This window comes from Zootoca vivipara, chromosome 7 (assembly GCF_965207765.1).
Source record: "Zootoca vivipara chromosome 7, rZooViv2.hap1.1, whole genome shotgun sequence".
In the NCBI taxonomy this organism is placed as follows: domain Eukaryota; kingdom Metazoa; phylum Chordata; class Lepidosauria; order Squamata; family Lacertidae; genus Zootoca; species Zootoca vivipara.
Genome location: NC_142590.1, coordinates 84,695,054 through 84,721,606, shown reverse-complemented (window position 1 = coordinate 84,721,606; position 26,553 = coordinate 84,695,054). Strand labels below are relative to the sequence as shown.

Genomic DNA, 26,553 nt, shown 5'->3' with positions numbered 1-26,553 from the left:
GCTGGATTTAATACCCATTCTTCATGTGGAGTGTTGCATCCAGAAGGTGTCCTTCTGCACATGGAAGGTGCCTTCCACTCAAAGAGCGCTGCATCAATAGGAGTATAGCATCTAGATCAAGGGAAGTAATAGTACCACTGTACTCTGCTCTGGTCAGACCTCACCTGGAGTACTGTGTCCAGTTCTGGGCACCACAGTTCAAGGAGGATACTGACAAGCTGGAACGTGTCCAGAAGAGGGCAACCAAAATGGCCAAAGGCCTGGAAACGATGCCTTATGAGGAACGGCTTAGGGAGCTGGGTATGTTTAGCCTGGAGAAGAGAAGGTTAAGGGGTGATATGATAGCCATGTTCAAATATATAAAAGGATGTCATATGGAGGAGGGAGAAAGATTGTTTTCTGCTGCTCCAGAGAAGTGGACACGGAGCAATGGATTCAAACTACAAGAAAGAAGATTCCACCTAAACATTAGGAAGAACTTCCTGACAGTAAGAGCTGTTCGACGGTGGAATTTGCTGCCAAGGAGTGTGGTGGAGTCTCCTTCTTTGGAGGTCTTTAAGCAGAGGCTTGACAGGCATATGCCAAGAATGCTTTGATGGTGTTTCCTGCTTGGCAGGCGGTTGGACTGGATGGCCCTTGTGGTCTCTTCCAACTCTATGATTCTATGAACCATTCTTTATAAGGCTTGGTTTGCAGACCCCTTGATCATCTTGGCTTCCCTCCTCTACACACATTCCAGCTTGTCAATATCCTCCTTAAATTGTGGCGCCCAGAACTGGACGCCGTATTCCAGGTATTAATATTTAGTTGGATTTTTATTGTTCTGTAATTGCACGGGTGTGTTTGCATTTGCATTGCTTGTGAGCTGCCTTGGGCTGAAAGACGACATATTAATAATAATGTAACATACACTGAGCATGGCACTTTGGAAGTTGTCCTGTGAAAAAATGAAGGGTGGAGAACAGTGGGTTTGCCATCTTGATAGGCTTAGTACAAGGATGGGATGGTTATAAAATATGACAGATACAAAACCAGCAAGCAAGATCTAAAACAATTCCCGTTTTCAGCTCAGACACTTGTTCCTAATAATGCCAAACGACTTATAAAATCTTGGGTTTTGCGATGCATCAGGCTTCGAATCCTGTTTGCTTATTCTTCTTTCAAAAAAAAAGAAAAAAGAAATATGTTTGTTTCCCTAAGTAGAAATGTAGTGTGTTGTGCTGCTTTTCTTCTTAAAAGATGCCTGGAAACCCCAAATCGTATTACTTTCCAGGCTAGAGCGAAAACCCATTTTACTTCATCGATTGCTTGACCTGTATTTGTTGTAAAAGGCCCATAGCAAGATACCACAGAGGCCAACTTGACTGGTAAAACTGATAAAAAGCTTTGCATAGATCATTTGTTTATAAGCAGCAGCACCCTGTCTTGCTATATATATATTTTTAAAAAAATGTTTCCTCCACAAGTTATTCCAGAATGAAAGAGAAAGCAGTGTCGGGAACTTAAAACGCAACCAGACAGAAGCTCTGAAATTGCAAATATTTTGGCTGGGACATCAATTCAAGAACTGCTAAAAACCACTTTTGTGGAATGACTTATAATGGTGCAGGAAGAAAAAAGCCCATCCACAATGTATATTTTAAGACTCTTATACCGTACTACTTAAGGCAATCATGGCTTCCTTTAAAGAATCCTAAAAGCTATACCTTACATGGTGAGTTGTTAGCAGGCCCCTATTCCCCTCAAAGAGCTACAATTCCTCGAGTTGCGTGGAAAGAGGAATTGATTGTTAGGCCACTGAGCTCTGTGAGGGGAACAGGGGTCTGTTTTTCTTTCTCTGGGGAAAGCCATGACAATTTAAGGTTGCACATGATTGCTTTAAATGTACAAATGAACTTCAAATACAACCTCCTACTCCAGACATCCCCAAACTTCAGCCCTCCAGATGTTTTGGACTACAATTCCCATCATCCCTGACCACTGGGTCCTGTTAGCTAGGGATCATGGGAGTTTTGGGCCAAAACATCTGGAGGGCCGCAATGGGCTTTCCCCTTATGTAGTGGTCATATGCTTGCTCCAAGTCCATGTTCTGCAGCAAGCGGGAGCCATGGTAATTATCAAACTTCCCATGCACAGCTATTTATTTCTGAATCAGGACTCCAATTTGAATAAATATGAGCAGTCTGTTGGCCACAGAACTCTGGACAAGATTGATTCTCAGTCTCGCCAAATAGCTTTGTTCAAATCCACCCATGAGAATGGTACAGCGACTGTGTCCTACTTGCTATGCAGCTAATGGAGACACGCAGGAATCTTTATACTGGGCAAATTTGCTGTATTTGGGGACCAGAGTTTCTTTTTTTGGTGGAGGGAGGTTGAGAAGACACTTTGTGGAAATACAGATATGGTCAGTGCTCACAGACATTGCATTATCGCCTCCTGCACAGCCAGACATTTTGGAGGATAAAACAGGATGGTGGCTTCTGTTGCCACTGGCACTCACTGTCACCAAATGGGATGCAGGAGAGAGGCTGGAGGCGAGTGCGAGACCAGCCTGGCACAGCAAAGCATCTCTCAGACCAAGAAGGGGCAGCAGACAGCCGATCTGATGGCTAGCTGGCAGGCAGGCAGTCAACATCAGGCAGACAGTGGGAGAACAGGAAGCAGATGTGACCATCACATCCATTTCAGAATGACTGGGTGGCAGGCCAGCCAGAGCATTTTGGCCAGGGATAGGCAAGAGGCTTTAGGAGGTGGGTGTTACAATAGAGAAATTGTTTCCTATGGCAGTGCGAGCATCTCTTTTTGGTCGTGCTTATTTGTTGAGGGCAATATGCTTGGCATGCTCAAAGTACAACGATGACACCAATGGACTTTAATAACCTGACCATTGATTTCAGCGGGTCTCCTCCGAGTATGACTTAGTTGGGAAGAGGGCCCTGGGTCAGTAGCAGAACATCTACTATGCATGCAGAAGGTCCCAGGTTCAATCCCTGGCATCTCCAGGTAGGGCTGGGGATGTCCCCTGCCTGGGACCCCATAGAACATCAGTGTAGACAGTACTAAACTACATGGACTTGTGGTTTGCCTTAGTGCCACTACAGGCCACCCCAACCTACGAGCGGTGCAAGTTTGCTAGGGTACCAGAGTCACTTACCAGGGTGTAAGTTTCCTTTGTGGAGACTGTGGTGTCTTTTAGATTCTTTATTTACACATATATAGGTAAAAGGTAAAGGATACCTGAACGGTTAAGGCATGTCAAAGGCAACTCATCTTGCTTATCAGGCCGGTGTTTGTCCGCCAGCATGTGGCCAGCATGACTAAGCTGCTTCTGGCACAACAGAACACCGTGATGGGAACCAGAGCGCACGGTTCCCTTCCCACGGCAGCAGTACCTCTTTATCTACTTGCACTGATGTGTTTTAAAATTGCAAGGTTGGCAGAAGCTGGGACAGGGCAAGGAGAGCTCACCCCATCACAGGGATTCAAACAGCAGCATTACACCGCAAGGGGGTCTGCAAGCAGAGAAGTCAACTGTGCTCTGTCTTTGTTATAGTCTGTCCCAAGCCATCCCACATGGTGTTCTCTCCTCCCAGCCTACGTCATCGAAAACTGAAATCCCAAACCCTTCTTTTGTCTCTGCTCACTAATGCACAGCTGGAGAGCAGCCACACTCCTCCTTCTCTGACTTGCCAAACTGACACTTTCTCCTGTTTGCTAACATCAGGCAAAGTGGAATCCTAAACCAAAACTACTGGTCTTCTGTCTAACTCTCCCATTTCTGACTGGCACAACCTTTGCTTCACTGATGGACAATCTTGATGCATCATGACTCTGTCTTTGTTATGTCAGTCATTCCAGTGATTACCTCTTGATTTCTCCTCTACCAGGTGGTTTCCTGGACTCTGAAGAACAGGTTTGAACTCCACCCCCTACTACACCCAGGAATTTAGGAGCATATTTAAATTTTAACCCTTTACTGAATGAATCCATATATTTTAGGGGGATATTTATGCCTCAAAAAAACCTCAAAAAGTAGCTTCCTGTTTTGCTATGACATTGCCCAGTTAAATAGTTTTAGAACACCTGACAAAAATAAATAGAACTGTTAATATACCGTATAACACAGAGACCCCACACAAGCTACAAAAATCAGTGGGAACAGAACACACGGTCAGTAGGATTGTAATTGAAAAATAAGCTTAAAGGCTCACCAAAATAAAAAAAAATAAAAAGCTTTGCCTGGGTGCCTTAAAAGAAGGTACGCAGGTAGCTAGCCCTCTCTGGGGAGAGAGTTGCAAAACCAGGATGCCACCCAAAAAGTCCTCTCAGCTGGCAAGGGCACGCACCCTCCACTGAAGACCCTGATGTACAGATCAGGGACAGGATTGGCATCAAAGGTGAAAACTGTTTGGGATTTTTCTTCCAGATCCCGAATGCATTTTTGGGAGAACCACCCAGAAGTACCCCAAGGCTGGAAACAGAGACTACAGCCCAACTGGAGCAATGGGGAAAACTGCTGTTTATCATCATCCATACACAATGCTTTTATCATACAGCTGCCAACTCTCACGGCGCAGGGGGTGGGGGGGGTACTATTCATCTCCAGACTCACTTAACTCCCAACTTCCTCTCTCTTACTTTTGTAACTAATATTTTCACACACCAGAACGTAGTTGTATTTGATAATAAGCGACGAAACATTAAAGCCTGCAGCAGAAAGGAATTCTGCTCAGCTAACTTTTTTTTTTTAATGCACAGCACAGGAATCCACTTGGGAAGGATTCTTGCTCAAGGAAATAAAACAGCCAGCGTTACCGACAAATATTTTTGAAGGAAAAACAGATGTTTTCCTTTTATTCTTTACAAAAGAAATATTCATACCACACGCTTATGATTGGGCTTGATGTGCGGCTGTTGTCAGATCTTCATCTCCAGCTCAAGCATTTAGGTCTCAAGTTAATCCAAAAGGGTTTCCGCATTGCTAGGAGGAGAGGCAGAGCAGCACCTAAATAATTCTGCAACTCTCCACTTTGCCACATACATAACAGTCTTGACTAGGAGTGCATTCAGATGCAGGGAATATCACTTTAGTTTTCCTACTTATAATGCTACCATTTCTGTCCCATTTTCTTATCTTCCTTCCGCAACAGTTGTGTTATGGAACCATAGTTTTTTCAGCTGCTGGGTGACCTTGGGGCTAGTCACACTTCTTTGAAGTCTCTCAACCCCACTCACCACACAGAGTGTTTGTTGTGTGAAAGAAAGGAAGGGAAAGGAGAATGTTAGCCACTTTGAGACTCCTTCAGGCAGTGATAAAGTGGGATATCAAATCCAAACTCTTCAACATCATGGCATGACACTTGATTTCATTCAACCAATGGATGTGGTATTGCACAACAATGGACATCACTGGGCAATGCCGCAACTCCCCCATCCTTTTTACTTCTGTTCCATCATGGTTCCCCCATGAAAACAGCAGGAGAACATTGTACGCCACCCTAAATCCTGTCACTTTACCGCTGCAATTTTCTGGGGTAAGAGATTTTGTTCTAGCCAAGTAACGTGGAACCGAGCACTAAACATTCCACCAGTTTTCCAGAACTGCCTTCTACATTGCGTGAAAGTTGAAATATGAGGCAGCAATGAACAGTCAGGGAAACATTGGGGAAATGGAATAATCAGCCATGTGAATGCACCCTAAGTGCATCTTGAAAGTCCAGGCTTTAGCAAGAAGGGGCAGAAGGCAGAGAGGCTAGGTTGATCTAGAACCAATGGCAACCCATTCCAGCTTTGCCCCATAATACACCTCTGCTGAGTAATTCAAGGGCAACACTGAGACTAAGGAGTTGGAATCCGATAGCAAGTCTCACTCCCTGGACTGAATGCAAGAAGATAGGTAAATAAAGGCTGCCTGAAGGGGCCTCATCTCTAAGACTCCAAAAGCCTGAGTACTGGAAATACCTTATTTGCAGTAGTGGTTGGTGCCCACTGTGATGGGTAGGGCAGAAGGCAGAGGGGCTAGGTTGATCCAGAACCAATGCCAACCCATTCCCTGCTTATTTGAATTATCTGATGAATTCTAGTCACCATAGTTCAAGGAAAACAATCTGGAACAAGATGGTTTACCACAATGATGCTCTTCAGATGAGATGGTGGCCTGCAGCTCCCATCATCAAGGACACCTTACACAGAGTCAGACCATTGGGGCCATCTATCTCAATGCTATCTATGCTGACTGGGAGCAGCTCAGACAGAGTTCACTCCCAGCCCTACCAAAGTATTCGTAATACAGTACCGAACAGAAATTAACAGAAAGCATCAGGTTTTCCCCCTTCAAAATATTTGTCAGCGACATCGGCTGCTTCATTTCCCCCAGCAAGAATCCATCCTGAGTGGATTCCTGTGCTATGCGTAAGAATACCTTAATCTAAAAATAGAAGATTAAGTACATAGGGTTCTGGAGCGGGAGAGGTGCTGGCAGATTTCGAATATATTAAGAAAGATAGTTGGTGTAGGGAGAGGCAAGCACTGAACCACCATTTTCTCCCCATATTAATGTGTCCAGTTACTACTGTTGATCATTATGAAGCCCTGCAATGGGCAACTCAAAGACTGTACAACAATGACCAGAGAAGGTGCTAATTCGGTTCTGATGGCCTTGTTTTTGGAACTCGGCCCCCAACTCCAGGCGAGCTTGCCACCACAAACCTGATGCCTTTTAGGCACAAAGCAAAACTTTGCATTTTTAGGCACAAAGCAAACTTCTGGGTTTGCAGCATTCATAACCTGAAAAGCTGCAACGTGAAGCAAATGTAACACAAGGTATGACTGTACTGAATCCATTTTTTTCTCTCTCTTTCCTGTGACCTTTCTGGTGACAACAACCTATAGAAAGCAGCCATATGGGTTTGCTTCCAGACTCGTGATCTTTTGCCGGCGAGTCATAGAACTGTAGAGTTGGAAGGGACCATGGGAATCATCTAGTCCAGGTGCAGTTTAAAATTGATAACCAGCAAATTCAGGTTGAGGAATTAAAATGAATTTGGTGTTCTTATGCTACTTCTTAACACAGTTAACCTGTGGAACTCACACCCACAGGAGGCAGTGGTGGGCACCAACCTAAATGTATTTAAAAGAGAATTAGACAAATTCATGGAGGAAATGGGTTATCATAGGCTACTAGCCATGATGACCATGCTCCGACTCCACAATCTAAAGCTAGTGATGCTTCGAACTGCCCACTTACTGGAAGCTACCATAGGATTGGGGACGAGGAGTGTTCTTGTGCTCGGAGCCTTCCTACAGGTTTCCAACAGACACCTGATTGGCCACTGAGTACAGGATGCTAGGAGAGATGGGTCGTTTGCTTCATCCACCAAGCTCTTCATATGTCCGCATATTTCTGTCAAACCCACTACCCCCAAAACCAAATTTTGCAATACGGAAAGTGACCTGCAAATGCACTGGAAAAGTAGAGGACAACGGTGGCTTGGTATGTCATATGTAAGCTTCGCGCAAACAATATCGCCTTCCTGCAAAGAAATCAGAACAAATGTTCCAACAGCAGGCACTGTGTAAACCTCCTCTGAAACTTTGTGAAAACAAGCCAGGATGAATGCTCATGGGTTGTCTGGAAGTGATCTTTATAACAAAGAACAAAACATAAAAAACCCTGGCACAGTTTCATCCCTTCAGAGGGGCTTTGAACTCTCTTCTGAACACCTCCTCAAGAGGATACGGTCAGAAATACCAGCGCAAACCCCAAAACAGTGCAATAGCTTGAAGCGTCAATAAATCCCTCCGTATTGTGGATCAATGACATGGCAAGAGCAACTCTACATATCTCTCCCTCTCTCTCTCTCTCTCTCTCTCTCTCTCTCTCTCTCTCTCTCTCTCTCACACACACACACACACACACACTAAAAGAGCTAGCAGTTTCTCAGTCCCCCAAAACAATGCCGTAACTCTGAACCTCATCCGTAGCACCCGCTGCTACCTCTGTCACAAATGGAACCTGCGACACAATCCATTTTGTGCCTGGGAAATTGTACTTCAGACTGTGGGACATCTCATCAATCACAGTGACAAAAGATCATACCCCAGTGGTATCTACTCTGCAGGCTTCAGTGCCATCAATTGGATAAGCGACCTACATATGGGCATCTAAGGTTGCTGGAATTTTTTTCCCCCACCCTAAAAAGGCTGTGTGTGATAAAAGAATCTTGTACTTTTTGATGTATTTATTGCTACAAAATCCTAGGAAGGTCTTGGTTTTTACAGATGAGCAGCTGGCATCCTGAGAAATTAAGTGAGGACAGAGATGTTTATTTACTAGCAAATGAATGGATGGATGATACTAGTCTATCTCAGGACAGACACACCCTCCCCTCCAAGCTCCCCATCACTGGAATTTCCCTCCAGAAGTTTTGTAATGTTCTATTGAGGTACTGAAAGTTTTTCCACCCCCCACCCCCCCAAAAAATCATCATTTTATTTATGCATTCTAACATATTTTCATTTCAAAACTTATTGTTTAGCATTCCCCAGACCCTCCCAGTGGTTTTCAATGGATGTGACTGGAGAGGATAGTAAGTTTGTTGCAAAGATTCAAGGACAATCAAAGACTCATTTGGACATCTCAGCATAGAGGAGTATAGTATCAATGCATCTGAGTATAGTATCAATGGATCTGAAATTATTTGTCGTAGGATAAAAAGCAAGGAAGTGAAAACTTTTTAATGCAAACTGATGCAGAAATGTTGCAAATTAAACTAAAGACTGGGAGGTCAAGAAAACAATTTAAACTGAAATTGACAGATCTTTGCATCACTAATGAGAACTAGGCCTCAAAATTCTGCATTACTTAGGAACAGAGTTTCAGTTCAATGCATTTGTTTTTTAAAAAGTTAAAATCTGATATTAATGTGAATGAGGGTTGCGGAAGAATCACAGGGTAGTAAATGGCTTCAACAGCAACATGTTTGCAATTTCTCTCCGGCAATAGACAGATCTCTAGAATAGCCTCTGATAAAAAGCAATTAATCTGAGCCCCTCGGAAGAGAAGGTTACGGTCAAGGGACTCCGCTAAGAAGTAAAGTCTTTTAAATGTTAAACATGGCTCAGTTTATGGAATACTTGAGCTCTAGCCCGTATCAATTATTATTGAACAGAGAGGCGACTGATAGTGAAAGGCTCCTGCAGAGAGAGAGAGAGAGAGAGAGAGAGAGAGAGAGAGAGAGAGAGAAACACAATGAAGACTATAAGAAGAGCCCAGCTGGATTAAGCAAAAGGCCCAACCACGAGATAGAATCATAGAATTGCAGAGTTGAAACCATGGGGTCATCTAGTCCAACCCACTGCAATGCGGGGATGTTTTGCTCAATGTGGAGCTCGAACCCACGGCCCTAATATTAAGAGTCTCATGCTCTACCAAGTGAGCTACCCCAAGAAAGATGCCTGGGGGAAGCTTGCAAGCAGGGCCTGAGCACAGCTGCCCTCTCCCCATTTGTGAAGCAACTGGAATTCAGAGACTTACAGCAACTGGCATTCAGAGGCTTACCGCCTCCAACAGTGGAGGGAGAACACAACCAGCATGACTTTAACCTCCATAAATTCAAAGCCAATTTTAGGAAAAAGCAAGCGAAGCCAGGCACAACTCCCTGCATCCAAGGAAATATACGAACATAAATGGCCTCCACTCGTGGCCAAACTGTGCTTTTCGTTTGTGTCCATACTTCGCAATTTAAACTCGGTCTATTCTTAATTCCTGAAGCATTTTCCAAGGCGATTGCCTGCCCTGCTGCCTGTATGGTCAGCATTCATCAGACCAGGCTGCTGAGGCCATAGTGTTGGTGCCTGCTCAGAACCTAATTATTATCCCTGCACACATCAGCATTTGTCCCCTTCCATAGTTAAAACCATGCTCAAGGCAGTTTCCAATATGAAAAGATCTACATAATAACAAATGTAGTCATAAACAATAAATAAAACACATCAAAAAGTACACAACCAAACTTAACAATTTCTACATAAAACATAATAAAACCTAAAAATGAAGTTACAAAAAATATCACTAAAACAAACAAACGAAACTACAACAACCCCCCCCCCCTCAACAATCTCTCAGCCCAGGAGTCTGTTCAGCAGCCACAACTTTTGTAGCTGGAGTGGGAAAAGGCCAACAAGGCAGAGAGGGGGCCTTCCAGGACTCACAGCCAAGATAGTCACAGAAACTGTATTTCCTTCACAATAGCAAACAGTGGGTGGTGTTCAACTACATTTTCCCTGGAATAGCCCTCATCAAATCAATGGAATTAACTTTCTGCTTATTATCTAGTGCAGGCATGTCCAACAGGTAGATCGTGATCTACCGGTAGATCACTGGACGTCTGTGGTAGATCACTGGTAGATCATTGGCTCCCCTCAAAGATGCTGAACAACTGTGGCTCCCCTTTAAAAAAGCTCAACATTTTACCTCCTCCCTGAAAAAACTCAACAACTTAGACCCGAACCCCCCCAAAATGGGCCCTGCTCCTTAACAAAAACAACTTTGACCTGAACCCCAAAAAGGGGGTAGATCACTCTGTGAGTAGATCACAGTCTCTTGGGAGTTGGACACCCCTGACTAGTTTTTTTGTTGCTGTTGAACGCTGCAATTTACAGAAGACTGACCTAGCTCACCATCAGGGACAGGGACCTCACCTTCTTCTTCTCTCAAGCATCATGGACGCCGACAGTCCAAGCCGCCTTATTATTTTATACACACACAGCCAGCCAAGTGATATAAAAGTTTGGTCAGATATGCCAAGGAGTTCAGCATCTCTTCCACACCAACACTGAGAGGGGGGGGGGTAAATAACTGTAAATCCAGCACCCAGGCAACTTTGCCATCACTATTCAATTTGACCATGTGGCTGCGTGGGACTTAAGGACCACACACTCACGATCTGGAATTAGCAGCACAGATTGTGCCACTCCCCTCACTTTGGACCCCCCTTTTCTGTGCAACAAGCAAAGCATTAAAATGTTCCAACTGAGGTTCGTGGGTCCCACTTTTCAGGTACATTGCTTTGACTCAGCTGCTATATTTGTCATGTCGAGTGTAGTCTGCAGATTCTTCCTTATTCGGAATCGCTTAGCAAACAATGTGATTATAAGCTGGGAGATGGCCCTCCATGATCTCTCTCTAGCTACACCTAAACCATACTCACTGGAGCGAAAGAAAGTCCCACTGACTAGATCAGGGGTAGGCAACCTAAGGCCCGTGGGCCAGATGCGGCCCAATCACCTTCTCAATGTGGCCTGCAGGTGGTCCGGGAATCAGAGTGTATTTACATGAGCAGAATGTGTCCTTTTATTTAAAATGCATCTGAGTTATTTATGGGGCATAGGAATTCATTCATTCCCCCCCCCTCAAAAAAAATATAGTCTGGCCCACCACAAGGTTTGAGGGACGGTGGACCGGCCCATGGCTGAAAAAAGGTTGCTGACCCCTGGACTAGATCATAACCCAGGAATTTTGCTAGAACACCAGAGCTTGCCACCCTGCATAAACCCAGGATAAGCAAAACCTGGAATGCACCCTCCTCCTTTCAGAGATAACCCTGCTCAATTCTAGAGTAACATAGATGCCATTACAAATTCACACCAGGAGTGGGGGATAAGGATATCAAAACACACACAACATACAATTAACTCAAGCTGCACCAGAAAAAAATATCCAGGAAGTCTTAAGTATTGAGAAGTTAGCCTGCCGTATATCCTGCACCATCATCAGTGGAGGTGACAGAATACCAATATAACCAATTTGAATACAAGACACAGTTGCATATGCACCAAGCATCCAGACCCATCCAGACCCACAGTGTGGCTTTCCAGGTACTTTTAAGGATTCCTATTTACCTGGTTCCAGGTGAGCAACTACGCAAAGGAGTTTGCACCACTGTCAGCTTCATAAGTCGAGACAATGTGTGGAAGGGATCTGGTAGCTGTTATTGCTACAGCATGCAGAAAATAGCTGCATGGCAGCTGAACCCAAAGCAGCGTGTGTTGCAATCAGAAGGCAAGCATTAAACATATCACACTTCAAAGCCTGGACAATTTATTTAAATTTTCCCTCTCCCCCCCCCCCAACAGGGGCTTGGCATTGCTATTTAAGCTAAATCTTCAAGGTCAAAGATCTTCAAGAGGAGAGTTCAGGTCAGCCTGGATGGGTCATCCGGTTCCAGGCCTGACAAAAGAGCACCGCAGAAGGGACAATACTTAACTGTGGCTGAGCTTTGAAACACACACACACACACACAAGCCATTATTCAGTGGACATTAGAATCAGTGTTAGAAATGTGCATATATATATATATATATATATATATATATATATATATATATGTAAAGGTACCCCTGGCCGTCAAGACAGGAGTGCCTGGAGTGCTATGGTCCATGGGGTCACGAAGAGTCGGACACGACTAAACGACTAAACAACAACACCCCTGGCCGTTAGGTCCAGTCGCAGACGACTCTGGGGTTGTGGCGCTCATCTCGCTCTATAGAGCCAGCGTTTGTCCACAGACAGCTTCCGGGTCATGTGGCCAGCATGACTATGCCGCTTCTGGCGAACCAGAGCAGCGCACGGAAATGCCATTTACCTTCCTGCTGGAGTGGTACCTATTTATCTACTTGCACTTGACGTGCTTTTGAACTACTAGGTTGGCAGGAGCTGGGACCGAACAACGGGAGCTCACCCCGTCACGGGGATTCAAACCGCCAACCTTCCAATCGGCAAACCCTAGGCTCTGTGGTTTAGACCACAGCACCACCCGTGCTCCCGGGAACACAACCCCCGATACCACCACCAGGCGGGAAATGACCCAGGGAGCGCCCATCGCGCACAGCGGCATCGGGGTCATCTAAACAGTAACCATATAACAGGGATAAGACAAACATAGGACCCTGCCTTCTGTTGTGGATGAAAATGGCATTCTTCAACCTTGAAGAGACAGTGTGGTGTAGTGGTTAAGAGCGGTAGACTCGTTATCTGGGGAACCGGGTTCGCGTCTCTGCTCCTCCACATGCAGCTGCTGGGTGACCTTGGGCTAGTCACACTTCTCCGAAGTCTCTCAGCCCTACTCACCTCACAGGGGGTCTGTTGTGGGGGAGGAGGGGAAATGAGATTGTTAGCCGCTTTGAGACTCCTTAGGGTAGTGATAAAGCGGGCTATCAAATCCAAACTCCTCCTCCTCTTCTTCTTGAGTCGACAGATGTTGCAGGACTAAAACTCTCTCCTTTCCCTGTTCATGGGCTAAACTGGCTGGGGATGATGGGGATTTCATTCGAATACCATGTGGGGACCCACCCGCTATGGACACATCATTCCCAGATGGTTTCCCATGAGTAAGTGTAGCCTTCAGGCTGAAAAATATCCCTCAGCCCTGTTCTCTGGCTAAGAAATGCCAACCAATGAGCAAACTAGTCCAAGTGACTTTCTTAAAGCTGCATGGGGGGGGGGAAATGGGGAGAGAAGAAGAGCCACCAAGGTTTTTAAACAGTTAATCGCATAAAACAGGTGCTGGCAAACACAATGAGACAGTATAATTAAATACCACCTTCCACTCTCAATTGCTCAACCTCCCTTCTCGGAGCTCTTGAGAGAACCACAAGTGACAGCTGCTAATCATGTTATTTAATGCACGGCAGGCAGGTGTTCAGGAATTACAGTGATGTGATCTGGGTGCAAACCCAAACCGAAAAGACGAAGAAGCATCGCTAGGCACTGTGCTTCGGTCTAAATACAGGAGTCAGCCTGAAATTAATTCTTAATTATATTAGACAACCCAGGTTTATTGGGGGGGGGGACTTTTTTTACCACTTAAACCAGGAAGCTCCACAAATTCCTTCTCCCCTTTGCCAAATTTCAATCCCCGCTGTAAAGTCAGCGTATGACCATTCCAAGTCCCTGACCTCCCTGTTTCTCTTGCATCACCAATATTACCAGGCACTTTTGCCCAACCTTTCATCGACTGCATTTTCCCTTTCTCTTCGCTCCCAAGCCAGCACCCTCCCTAGCCTGCGGCAGGCTGTTCTCACCAGTTTAAGTTAACATTAATAATTAAACAAAGCAGAGAAAGAGATACCAGTGAAGTAATTGTCCTCTGCTACAATGCAGAATTTCTCCCACACACACACACACACACGTCTGTTCAATGTTAGCCTAAAGAAAACAGCTTTAACCATCTTATTTCATACATTTCCATGCACCAGTGATCATGAGCATAAGTTTATTATCCTGCTAAACAACAAAAAAAGAAGAAGACGTGATATATCGAGGGAACGAACAAATAACGGAGCAATAATAAAAGAAACACAAGGCAAAAAATAGCAACACAGAACGCCAATAGTTCTGCAAATCAGTTTCAGCTAAGTATGTCCGCATTAAGCCATGAACCATGCCGTGGTTTGCAACCTGCTGGATTTGCTACCCTTTTGGGGAAAACTATTTGAAGCCTAATTATAGCATGGAATTTGGGGAGAATGCAAACACTGTTTTTTTTATTTTATTTCAGTGAGACATAAAGCAAAATGCCACGGCATTTCCTCCATCCATTCATCATAAACAAGTTAATTACCGTGTAACAAATGGGTGCCCGCTGGATTCCCAATGTTTTGGAGGATGTTAAGAGAGCTGAGTCAGGCAAAGAAGATGAACCACAAAGTAGTAGTTAATAGCTTATGGCATACTTATAATAAAACAATGACTCTGTGAAAGCTTTTGTCGTCAAATTAAGGCTAAGCCATTTCCATTGGAATAACTCAATTACAAAGTAGTCATTATCTGTTTAACTAAATTCCAACCAGGAAGCCTGTGCTTCCCCCCCCCCTCTTCTAATCTAGATGCACTGGAAGGAGGAGCCATGCCAGTCTGGGGACCTGAAGTATGACACACAGCTGAGCACTGGAATGCTGATTCAATTCCAACACACACTTAGCAAACAAGAGAACCTCAACAATGACTCACATCTGCTTTATTATCAGAAGTTCCAAGCATGTGATTTAGATCTAGGAGGAGGCACAAGCAATTGTCAAGACAATGGGCAAACCATTTAAACACAGCACATCTTTGAAACAAAGGAAATTGTTCCTATACAGTGATGGTCACCGATTTGGATGGCTTAAAATATCAATAATGAAGTGTTCACAATACAATAAAAGAAACAAGCTAATCTGCAAAAAATAATCAGAAAAAGAAACTACAAGGTCCCCCCTCATCACTATAGCTTAACTTCTATCCCCTATGTAGGAAGGTGTGTCCTCCCAGATCTCACCTGGGCTCACCCCTCTTCTCACAGCCTCTCACCCTGTGATATCTGTTGGATATATTACTAGAGCAGTCGAGTACAACCTTTTCCTGTTGCCTAGAATGGACACACAGAGGAATGTGGTGCCAGCCAAGGAGGACTTCCTGTCATACCTTCTCTGGAGCTTCCTCCCCCTGTGTGTGATCAGGTAGAGGGGCGTGACCCTAGCTGACCAGATAAAAGGGCTGACCACGCAACCATCTTTCTCTTCGATTTTTGCTCTCTTATTCTTGGACTCTTGCTCTCCTGGTTCTTAAACAGTGCATGGCTCAACCTTCACATGGGATGGAGTCCACAAGCAGAATGTCTGAAATGTAGCCCAGTCTTCACTGTAACCACAAGATAAAGCCTGCCTTCAGATTATTGCTGTGAACTGAATGCGAGTAAAACTTTATCCTTACTTTTGAATAAGACTATGCCGTGTTATTATTTTAAGAGGGAAATAAAAGTGAAACTTACCAGGAACAGTCCAGACTGGACAAGTTAGACTGGATTGCTTAATTAAAGGATTCGAACAAATCATCAACTTGCTTTCAGTAAGTTGCAGAGGGAATGTGCTCTGCTGTTTATTCACAAGCATGAGTGAGGAGGGAAAATAACTGAACAATATATCCTCTTCTACCTTTCTTAACATTCCCACAATATCTCCCCTTAGCCACCTCTCACACAAAATCCAAACTGTCTTTTGCCTTCAGCTGTATACAATTCTTACAATTTGGATGGGTTTTAGAAGAGAATTAAACAACTTCATTTGGGATGGGGTTATCAATGGCTACTAAGCCTGATGGATATCGTTTTGCCTTTGGTGTCTATTGCAGTATGCCTCTGAACACCAATTGCTGTAAAATGCCGAAGGAAAAAATGTTCTTGTGCCCAAGTTTAGTTTAGTTGAAATGCAAGCAAAACTTTCCGACCTTCACCTCGCAGCCACATAGAAAAAACAGAGGGAATGTCACACGGATGGAAAGAAAGAGAAATGCATTTATGCGAAGTGTCAGGAAATAAAATGAAATGTATCCTTGGATAATTAACTCAATTCATAAGCAAGGAAGAGAATGTAGTGGGGGGAAGAGTATTTTTAAAGTAACAGATTTATCCCAGTTGTTATACAAATTAGAGATATTTGTTTCACAATGATAAACAGCAACAGCATACGAATTCCAAAAGGTGCAAAACAGATTTCCCGTCTATTGGCAAACAAAATAATTACTTTTTAAAGATAGATCACAAGGAGTTCCCTTGATAAAATTGCTACTCGCTTCCCACTAGCAGAGTATGTTCCATAAGCAAACCATGAGGATAGTCCAGTCAAGAGTTCTCCAAGGTCAAGACCTATTGAAATGAACGGGATTACCTGGCAAGGGCATACAGTACTAACCACTCTTTTCAGTGGAGCTTGTTACTGGCTGCTGCAGCGACATTTCAACATCACTTTAAGCTTCAGCCAGCAACAGAGTCATTCTGAAGGAAAGGCCAAAAGAAGCATGGATCTCAAATGCATCAGATCCGAGCACTGCATTTGTAGCTGAAAACCTCAACTATGACCAACAGGATTTCCCACAAAGTGCGAGAATTCATACTATGGAGAACAAGGGCAGCCCATATTATCAAACTGCTTTGGATTTGTACATGCACCAAGAAACTCTGGACTCTTGAGAAATTTCCTCCTGCTATCTAGTCTTATGTTAGCTTATTGGCAAGCTGTTCTTCTCTTTTTCTTGGCCATCCTCTCTAGGAGAGCTGGCTCCTTCACAACTCAAGCTAATATTAATGGGACTTGCCTGGGTATCTTCCCACTGGATTGTGTCCATTCTCATCAATTGCACCATTTATCATATTATGCTCAGATATATTGCTCATCTTACTCTGGTTCATTTCCACCACCACCACCCTTGCATGTGTAGCAGTACAACATTTATGTTGCAGATCTTGCGATTCTTCCTATTCAATGTAAGTGATGCCACTTAGAATCGTCAAATTGTAGATATATCATTATATGTCCTATTCAATATAAGAGGGACTTCCAGTTCTCTGCTGAATCACCATCTCCCCCCAAAAAAGTTGTGCCTGGTATTGTTTTTTTTCTGGTTGGCTTCTGATTTTGAAGGTATTAGGTGCTTCTGCAAACCTTCTGCAAGCAGGACAATACTTTCTGCTGGTGTCTCAATGGCTCCACTCTAGATGCAAACCTGGTGACTTGCACAACCTCAGTTTGCTATCCAAAGTGATATTCATCTGCTTATTCACCATTTATCAAGGCTCGTGTGTAAGCCCTGTGTTGGCTTTGAAATGCTAGAAAATATCCAAAAGGAAGAAACTCAGTCAAGACCACGAGGTGCGGCATGTCCATCGGATGCTTCATCCAGTTGTTGAAATCTAGAGGCAGGACGCATGACACATCTGTGTCCAGGCTGGGCCACTTTGCCTTTAAACAGAGGAAGATTGCCTAGCAAAACCATGCTATGTCTTAAGGACACCTGGCAACTGCTTGCTCCTGGCGTCACGAAAGGCCTTCTCTGAAATCAGGCTACAAGAGAGTTGGAGCAGTTAAGTGACGCAACAGTGGTTGAAAAACATCCTGAAGGAGCCCCAGAAAGTCCCTCTCCACTTTCTTTTGCTTAGGCGCAAAGTTAACGCATGTTTTCCAATGTTTGCTTGTTTCTCAAAAAAAAAGATGCTAGTTTTTTTGCTTGCTTGCTTGGTTGTTTCAAGTATTTCAATGATTTCTGGTTTCTTCCTTGGGATGCCAGCAAGAATATTTTTTTGTAATAAATAGCTAGCTTGCCCTCTGCCAAAATAAAAAATCCACTTTAAAAATAAATCTTCCCAGAAACCACGTCTCTTGATATGAATTCAGACAGAAATCACTGGAACTTTTCACCGATTGAATGAAATTTGAATACATTTAACATATTCCACTAAAGCATCCTGGGGCAAAAACTCAGAGTGGGAAGTTCCCATGGAAGTAAAAGCCCTGCCTAATAAGATCGTAGAGACATGCACAAGATCATCTGCATCTGATGAAGTAAGTCCAGGAAAGTTTAGGGTACCACAAGAGGGTCAATTTTGTGGCAGAAGACTAGCATCCTTGCTGCTCTGGAAACAGATCCTCTGAAGACTCAATCTACTCCCCAGCATCAACTCAAGGAAGTTTCGACATGATCAGGAGAAACAATCATTGGTGGAAATTGCTCATTCACAAGAAGTGCTTAAACGGCTTATTGTGATATAATTTTCTATTTATTTAAAGATCACAATCAGCTGATGTTATAATTACATGGCAGCTTCTCTGCCGCCTCAGCTGGCACTGCCTTTGAACTGCCTTCCCCAGACCTTCTGTTCCATCTCTATTGTCCAGCCAGCAGCAACACAACACAATGCATCAAACACCCAATTGTCATAAATCCCCTTCCAAAAAGAACAGGCCAATTACATTGTCTGCAAAGATGAAGAGGCAAGATAAACATTAGGAAAAACACTGTCAGTCAGAGAAAGATAGCAAAACAAGGGGAAGAAGCAACCGGGGAGCAAAATGCATACAAACCATGATGGTCCCATTGGATCAGGCAAACAATGCTAAGTCAAAACATGTGTGAAGCCACGGGTCTGGTTACCTGCTGCAAAAAAAGGCCCACTTCACCTGAACTGAGCAAGGAACACTTTACAATTTGGAAGATTTAGCTCAATGGAGTAGCAGGTGTTTTGCATACAGACAGACCCAAATCCAGACTGGTCTCCATTTAAAGAGAACAGAAGAAGACCCCTGCCCACTGGCTAGATCGGGGATGGAGAACCTGCGGCTATCTATATATTTGACCTAGAACTCCCTTCGTCAATGGCTATGCTGCCTGGGGCTAAGGGCGGATGGAATCCACCAACTTCCGGTGAGCTACAGAATCCCTATTCCTAGCTAGAGAGGCTAATGATCTAAGCCTGCAGTCCCCATCTCACTTTAGAACTTCAGAATATAGAATATAAATATAGTTGGAAGGGACTACGGGGGTCATCTAGCCCAACCCCCTGCAATTGCAGGAATCTTTTGCTCAATGTGGGGCTTGAACCGTTAACCCTGAGATTAAAAGTCTCCTGCTCTACCAACTGAGCTATCTCCTGGAAGTAAGCCCCACTGAATCCAATTGGACACCTAAGCAGACATGGTTATAACCATAGCCTAAGTCAGTATAGGACAGTTTCATGTGTTATTCCCTACACACACACACACACACACACACACACACACACACACTTCATGTTGTCAGTCAGTCAATGATCAACTTGCAGGCAGGTGGTGGATGACTGGAATAGCCACCACCAAGCCAACTGAGAAGCTCCCTTCTGCTGCTGCCTCGGTAGAAACCCAGCATTAATTCACCCTCTGGAGTGCTTGGATCGAGTCAGTTAAATCCGAAACAGCTCAAACTTTGTTCATTAATTCCGAGTTCAGCGAGGGGAACAAATTAAAATGGACTTCTGAACGTAAGGCAAAGGCACAAAACGGATTGAAAGCCGAGGGTGTAATAAAAGGGTTATAACACTCAAGTGGTAAAGGTGCACACTCAGCTGCAAATTATGGTCAAGCAATAAAGAAGTTCAGAACTCATATACCTTTCTAAAGGAGTCAGCAGCAGATGCATTGTGCAGCCAACATCTGCTGCATTCTTGGAGGAAGGCCCATATTCCTCTCCCACTTCACCTCCAGCCTGAGGAAATGAAGCCTTTCACAACCCATGGCCTGAGCTCCCAGTAGGGTTATAATCCAACACTTGAGGAAATACTGAGCTTTAGACTGCTTATTGTCCACATAACCGGCAAAACACTTGACTCGCCCCTTTCTGCTAGTGTCAAGTCACACAGGAATTGTGTGGATTTGGGGGACACTTCTGGCAAAAACAGTTGTCCGCTCGTGTGGCCCTCCCTTGCACTCCAGCCAACTCCACTTGCACTCAGTGGCATCAGATTTTATTGGCTATGTAGCTATGCATCATCGTGACATCATCCCATCCCAGTAATGGTACCCAACGGGTCGGGAAGCAGCAGAAAAAGAGTAGCCAGGAGACAAAGAAGTGGGGAGAGTACAGCAGCAGCAACTAGCTACTAAAGGAAACAATGGATCAAGAAGGTTTGGGCAACGCACCATCTCCCAAGCCTAGCCTACCTCAGAGGGAGGTTGTAAAATGAGAAGAGAGGGAACCATGTGTGTCACTTTAAACTCCTTGGAAGAAATGTGGGATATAAATGTAATAGTTAAAATTAAGTGGCGGCAGGATATTTGGGGAGGGGGCAATACCCCAAAATAATCAACTCAGTTTTAACTGTTACGTTTAATAATTAAAGTGGTAGAAATCAAAAGCTGGAAAGTATTTCGCAATGTAATAGCATACAGCATTTCAGTAATCCTAGCCTAGACAAACTTCCAGGTCCCTAGCCAGGCCCTTAAATAAAATTGCACATACCTAAGATTTTGAGCTGTTTTCTCAGGTTCACATAGGACATTTCCTCACAATATTATTTATATTTCTCAGAATATAATTACTCCTCTGAGATAGGATTTTAAAAATGACTCAAGATGACTTACGAGACAGACCTCTTACAATACAGCCATGCCAGTTTCTAGAGCAAGACACACACAGAGAGCGAGAGAGAGAGCTCTGCATGTAACACTGTACAACCATCATCATTCTCCTCTTTCTGGACAGGAAGGACAGGAGGGATGAAATCTTTGCGGAAAATAAAAGCGCTTGGAAGCAGAAAGAAACCATTCAGGACAACATTCTTGGGTTTCAGTGTGCCATTTTGCTGTCTCATTACAACAGACCCTCAAGGAAACAAAAACAGCCCATCGCAAATTGAGCTTCGCTGGCCTCCTTTGCTAAAGTGTTTGCCATCTCTTGCTTACTCCAAAACTCACTTCTCTTCCTTCAGCAACATCTCACTGCCATATCAGATTGGCACTGCAGAAGCGGCAGCGTGACATCTACAGCGCCTATTAGCAATTAGGAAGCAAAGTACAGAGAAGTGCTCCAGTTCGGCTTTTAAGATTCTCACAGGACTAAACTAAAGGCTACATTTCCTGTGCCACACAAATAGGAAAGTTTAATTATTGTAATAACTTTAAAAAGGCAGGGGAAGGGAAAGGGGACAAAAAGGAAAAGGAACAATGCTCACAAATAAGCTATTTTCCTTCCGATTATGAAGCTGTTTTAAGAGTTTCTAGTCACACACACACACACACACACACACACACACACACACACACACCAGTTGTAATCCTGCAATTACTGTAAAGCTAATTGGTACTTTTTCACTGGCTGTGTTTTCATGTTGTCAGTGGGACAGTAATGAACATGAATGCCACATTTGAGAACAGAATGTCTGTGGGCTTGTTTACCACATAATCCAACAACAATGTCTGCTTTATCAAGCATTGCAAAGCAAAGGATGGTTTAAGGATCTTCACATCTCAAATGCAAGGATGCTCTGTGCAGAGGTGTGCACACCCACAATATTTTTAAAAATATATGACACAGGTACAGATGCTTCTGCCAACAGCATGTAGAGGTTAAAAAAACCCCAAAACCATGAATTAAGGGCTGGTGTGCCACACTACTCTGACATCCTTTCACTCAAGCCACACAATATGCAACAGAAGAATGTGGTCTTCTTCTCACCAATGCACAAGTCCACAATTCACCATTCATTTTGCTGATGAAACATTTGGGCCTGACGTTCCTGCTTTTCACATCTATCCGCGGCTTCCTCTCCACCGGGACAAGTGTTCCTTAACCTATCCCACTGCATTCCCAGTTTACACTTCCTACCTTTGAGTAACTTCTGCCCTTCCATGATGTTTTGGGAAACCAGCGCTGTGTAATCATCTTCCGAGAAGCCTGGCTTGCAAGTGGGTCTGACTGTAAGATCCCCATTGGGCGCCTGCAGAGTCCAAAACAAGAGCAACAGAACACTGTGAAATGTATTGTTGTTTCTGGTGGGAATCTCCGGGGGTGGGGGGGGAGGTTTCACAGCCAGTGTGCAAGTGTCTGCAAACAGGCAAGTCTGAGCAACAGAAACAGCGTTCATTCAAGTCTTACACTGATAACATGTTTCAAGCCGGGTGGGGAAAATGAAACACCAGTCAGAAAATGTAGCAGTAGCCTTTTGCTGGAGAGATGACTTGGGGGGGGGGGAAATATTATTCAATCCAAGGTTGCTGGGAATGGTGGAAGCTTCAGCGATGCACAGCAATAAATCTCCCCAGTTGGATTACAGGCACCCTCACACCTCAGATCAATACAAATCAAGCCGTGGCTGGCAAGCCTGAGGACTCCCATGCCAGCAGCCCCCCCCAAGGTTTGAGAAACCCATCTGATCACCATCTTTGGCCCTAGTCATTGGACAATCGAGATGTGGAGAGTTACTGCTAAAGCTACAGCAGTATGCTGTTAAGTCTGCATATATACCCAGCCTGTACCTCCCTTAACAAATCAATGCAGAACTGCTGAGCAATCACCACCTGGCAGGCAGGCAGGCAGAGGGAGAGGGAGGGAGGGAGTGTACACATGCAAGCATCCCTAGCTGGAACACAAAGCGAAATCCTGAAAGGTTCACAGGGTAACCCAGAGAAACAGAAATACACACAGTCCCTGACCACCCCCAGCGAGGCAATCTAGGAGCACAACCTTGACCCCCCCCTAACCTGCATGCTACACCCATAGCTTATGCCATGTAATTTCCTCCCCTTACGGACAGAGATTTGTTTCCAGCTGCACACTGGAGCAAATCGTTGTAGAAAAAGTCTCTAGTTTCAAGCCCAAGCCTTGGAGGGGAGAATCAATTTTCCTTGTGCTTTGGCTTTCCAGATCTATGTGCTCGATCAGACTCCAGCCAACATGCAGGCACAGAAGCTGAATGGCTTGTTAGCTGGTGATTTGTAAACAAATTCCTATATAGCAAATGAGGTTGGGAAGGTGGTGGTGGTGGGTGTCACCCCTGTTTTTCTACTACCCCAGGCAAGATTTTTCTAGGGACTCTCCCAAACATATTAAAGGCACACACCAATGACAAAACCAAGTGGCCTAAACCCTATAGGGAGGGGGGAGGAAGCAAGCCAGGCCAACCCCATTATCACTGGAAAAAATTAGGCGCTTGGAGGACTTAATAGGTAGGGGAAAGAAGCAGGCTCAGCCGAGGTGGCTTTTTAAATAACGGTGGACTGAAAGAAAGCCACATGGCATATGGATGAGAGAGGGAGAGAAGGGGCGAAGAGAACAGAGAGTCTGTCTCCTGGCTTGCAGAGGAGCTTAGTAAGCAAAAAGTAAGCCAATGTAATATCGGCGAGAAATCACGCTTGGGAGAGAAATGCCAGCTACCGTCTATGGGAAGCGCAGGAGAGGGACTCGGCTGTGCACTCCGGCAGTCTCCTGGCAAGATCTGCAATCCAGAAGCATTTCAGAGTCTGACAGTAGATAATAGGCTTTGGATTTCCAATCACCCACTTATTACAATGGCCCTAACAGTGGGGCCAGTGCAGCAGAGAGGCGGTGGTAGGGTTACACAGCCAAGCCTTACAAAGCGGCTTTCCCTTGATGGGTTTTTAATTAGGACACTATTCTCTCTCCCCGCCCCCAATCTAAAGTTCTCTCTCTCTCTCTCTCTCTCTCTCTCTCTCTCTCCAGGCTTACAAATAAAGTGCCTCAATCTGTCTTGGGAAAGGGGGTCCCAAACAAGAGCCATTATTGGGGTGCCATTTGCCAGGAAGCTCTCCTGTTCAAGCAATGAATGGCACACTGCTCTAGGCAGATTTATGCAGGAGAACTTCCCAACAGATCATGCCCATTGTCAGTCAGATCTCCAGTACTGGAAATGTGCTTAATGATAATAAGACTCTAGAGAGCTTTCCATATCAGCTTGGAAAGGAAGAGAAAATGCAATCTGATCAATTTTAACTCAAAAATTGGTTTTGAGAATCAGGCTGATTTGGCAGCTGTGGGTGTCCTTCTGAAACTATCTTAAAATTTAGAGACACAAAATGTAGGAATAATCAAAAAGCAGGAAGGGAGCATGGCACCTAATATCCCTCCCACCAAAAAAAAAAAAGTATTTCAGCATTTTGCATCCCTATCCTTTCGTTTTTAAAAGGCTCTGTGACAAACCGCATGGGAAATATTCCCTTAAAATACATACAGCACACCAGGATATTTGGAAGCAAGTTAGAGCTGCCAACCCAGATTCTGAGCTGCCTTGATACACATTTGCAGTCAAGTACAAGTCTGTTATTCCCCTAAAAGCTATTAAAGCAAGTTTCTCTAGGGAATACCTATTTTGGGGGGAAAGGAGGGGACTTCCCAATTTTTATGCTATGAGTAGTGCTATCAAGTGCATAGCAGGACTCCCTGCACATATCTGTATTAGCCTCTGTCATGGGTGTGTCGGGTTGAAAGATGCACAATTTCTGCCCTTAAAAAAATGCTATTAAAAAAGCAACGCGGGGCAGAGCTGAGGCTCAAGAGTCCCAAATTCACACAACTACCCTTAACCCGGTCTCGATTTGCCTGGGTCCTCCGAGTGCTCCAGTTCTCTCTACAGCGTCTGTTGATAAACCGCAACACCCATTACTTCAGCCACGCCACGTGGGTTAAGCACACGAGGGCAAGACGCATTCTGAAGTTCTGGGAGGATCCTAACAAAGCAAAGCTTCTTTTTTTTAAACCCAATCTCTAATATGCAGATATAATTATATACTCCTTCCAGCGGTGCAGGCTTTCTTCTTTTTCCCCCGTTTAGATCTCATCGCCAGCTAAAAACAACTTGGGTTGCTCTATCCGCGCGGTTGCCTCCCAGCCCAGGTCTCTATCCCCGGCTACGGCAGAGACACATTTCCGCCCGTTAAGTCGCTTTGCATTTAGCAAAACGACCATCCAGCTTTCCCCAGCACTGCCGCCGCCGCCGCCCCCCTCCTTTGCTCAATCCTTCCTCCTCCTCTGGATTTTCGTCTGCCAGTTGTCTATGAATTGATAGAGGGGGAAAAGTGGAGGAGAGGAGAGGCTCAGCGGGGAGACACACAAGCTAACATTGTTGCACATACTGTATGCAAAAAAAGGAAAAAAAGGAGAGAGCTTGGCCGGCGGGGTGTGTGTGTGTGGAAGTGCTGTACGGTGGAGCTTTTGCAGGAGCTTTTCCTCTGCCCCCCGCCGCCCTACACACACACACATGCACGAGAAACCTCTATTGCACAAGGCATCTGGAGAAGGGGGGGGCGCTCAAGCCGCATGCAGAAATAAAGGGGACCCCCTTTCCTCAACAGACACACACACACACACACACACACACACACACACACACACACACAGGCATAGCTACATCCCAGGCATCTCCAAGCGTGCAGTTAATGATGTGCGGAAAGAGAGAGGAATTGCAAGGAAAGCGGCACTCTCGTGGCTCCTTCCAGGCAAGCTTCCAAGCCCCGGAACCCAGCACGGTCCCCCCCCCCCATCTCCTCGTCGTCTCCCTCCGGCAGCGCCCCATCCCTCTCCTGGCGGGAGGAAGCAGCTGCTGCAACTTACCCGGGCCGAGCCCCCGCAGCAAAAGAGCAAGAGAAGTAGCATCCTCCATCCCATGGGCATCTCCGCGGATCCCGAGCCGGGCTCGCTCGCCCGCCCGCCTGCCTGCCCGACTGGCTGCCTCCTGCCTCCTGCAGCCGCTTCCACCGCGCTCAGCCCGGGCAGGGCAACCCCCAGCGCGCGCCCTGCCTGCTCCGCCCGGCGCTGCCTGGTTATCCCGCGGCGCCTCCAAGCCGCCAACTCTCCGCTGCCGCCGCCGCTTCTCTTCCTCTGCCTGCCTTGCCGCGCTCAATTCCTCGCCGCCGCTCTGAACTGCAGGTGAAGCGCTCTCGGTGCTGCTCGAGCGAGTCCCCGCCTCCAAGCCCGGCCCATACGGCGCGGAGGGGCAGGCGGGCGCCCTTAAAGGAGCAGCCGCGGCGGCAGCAGCAGCCAGAAGGGGAGCGCGCGCGCTTGCCGGCTGGCCAGCCCCGCGCACACACACACACACAAAAGGCTTGGGAGGGAATCCTGTGCTCTCCGGGACGGGTCAGCAGAGGTTGGGTGCTGATTCCCAGGATCCACTTATTAGGGGGCGGGCAGACAGGGACTTGCCCCAGCTGCAACTCTCTCGCTGGCGCAGGCAGAAGGAAGTTCCGCAGGGCTTA

At 45.3% G+C, this 26,553-nt stretch overlaps 1 protein-coding gene across 4 annotated transcripts in view; it reads right to left on the bottom strand.

The window, feature by feature from the left end:
• The window catches only part of CDH4 (cadherin 4), a 747,009-nt gene extending 720,791 nt beyond the window's left edge, over positions 1 to 26,218 (bottom strand). For all 4 annotated transcript variants that reach the window (XM_088674703.1, XM_035121942.3, XM_088674704.1 and 1 more), the window contains exons 1-2: positions 25,913 to 26,218; positions 22,172 to 22,283 (exon numbers count right to left, since the gene is read on the bottom strand). In XM_088674703.1, the coding sequence (XP_088530829.1) occupies positions 22,172 to 22,283; positions 25,913 to 25,972 (172 nt within the window). In that variant the 5' untranslated portion in view covers positions 25,973 to 26,218. The remainder of the gene's footprint in view (positions 1 to 22,171; positions 22,284 to 25,912) is intronic.
• Positions 26,219 to 26,553: the final 335 nt, after the last annotated feature.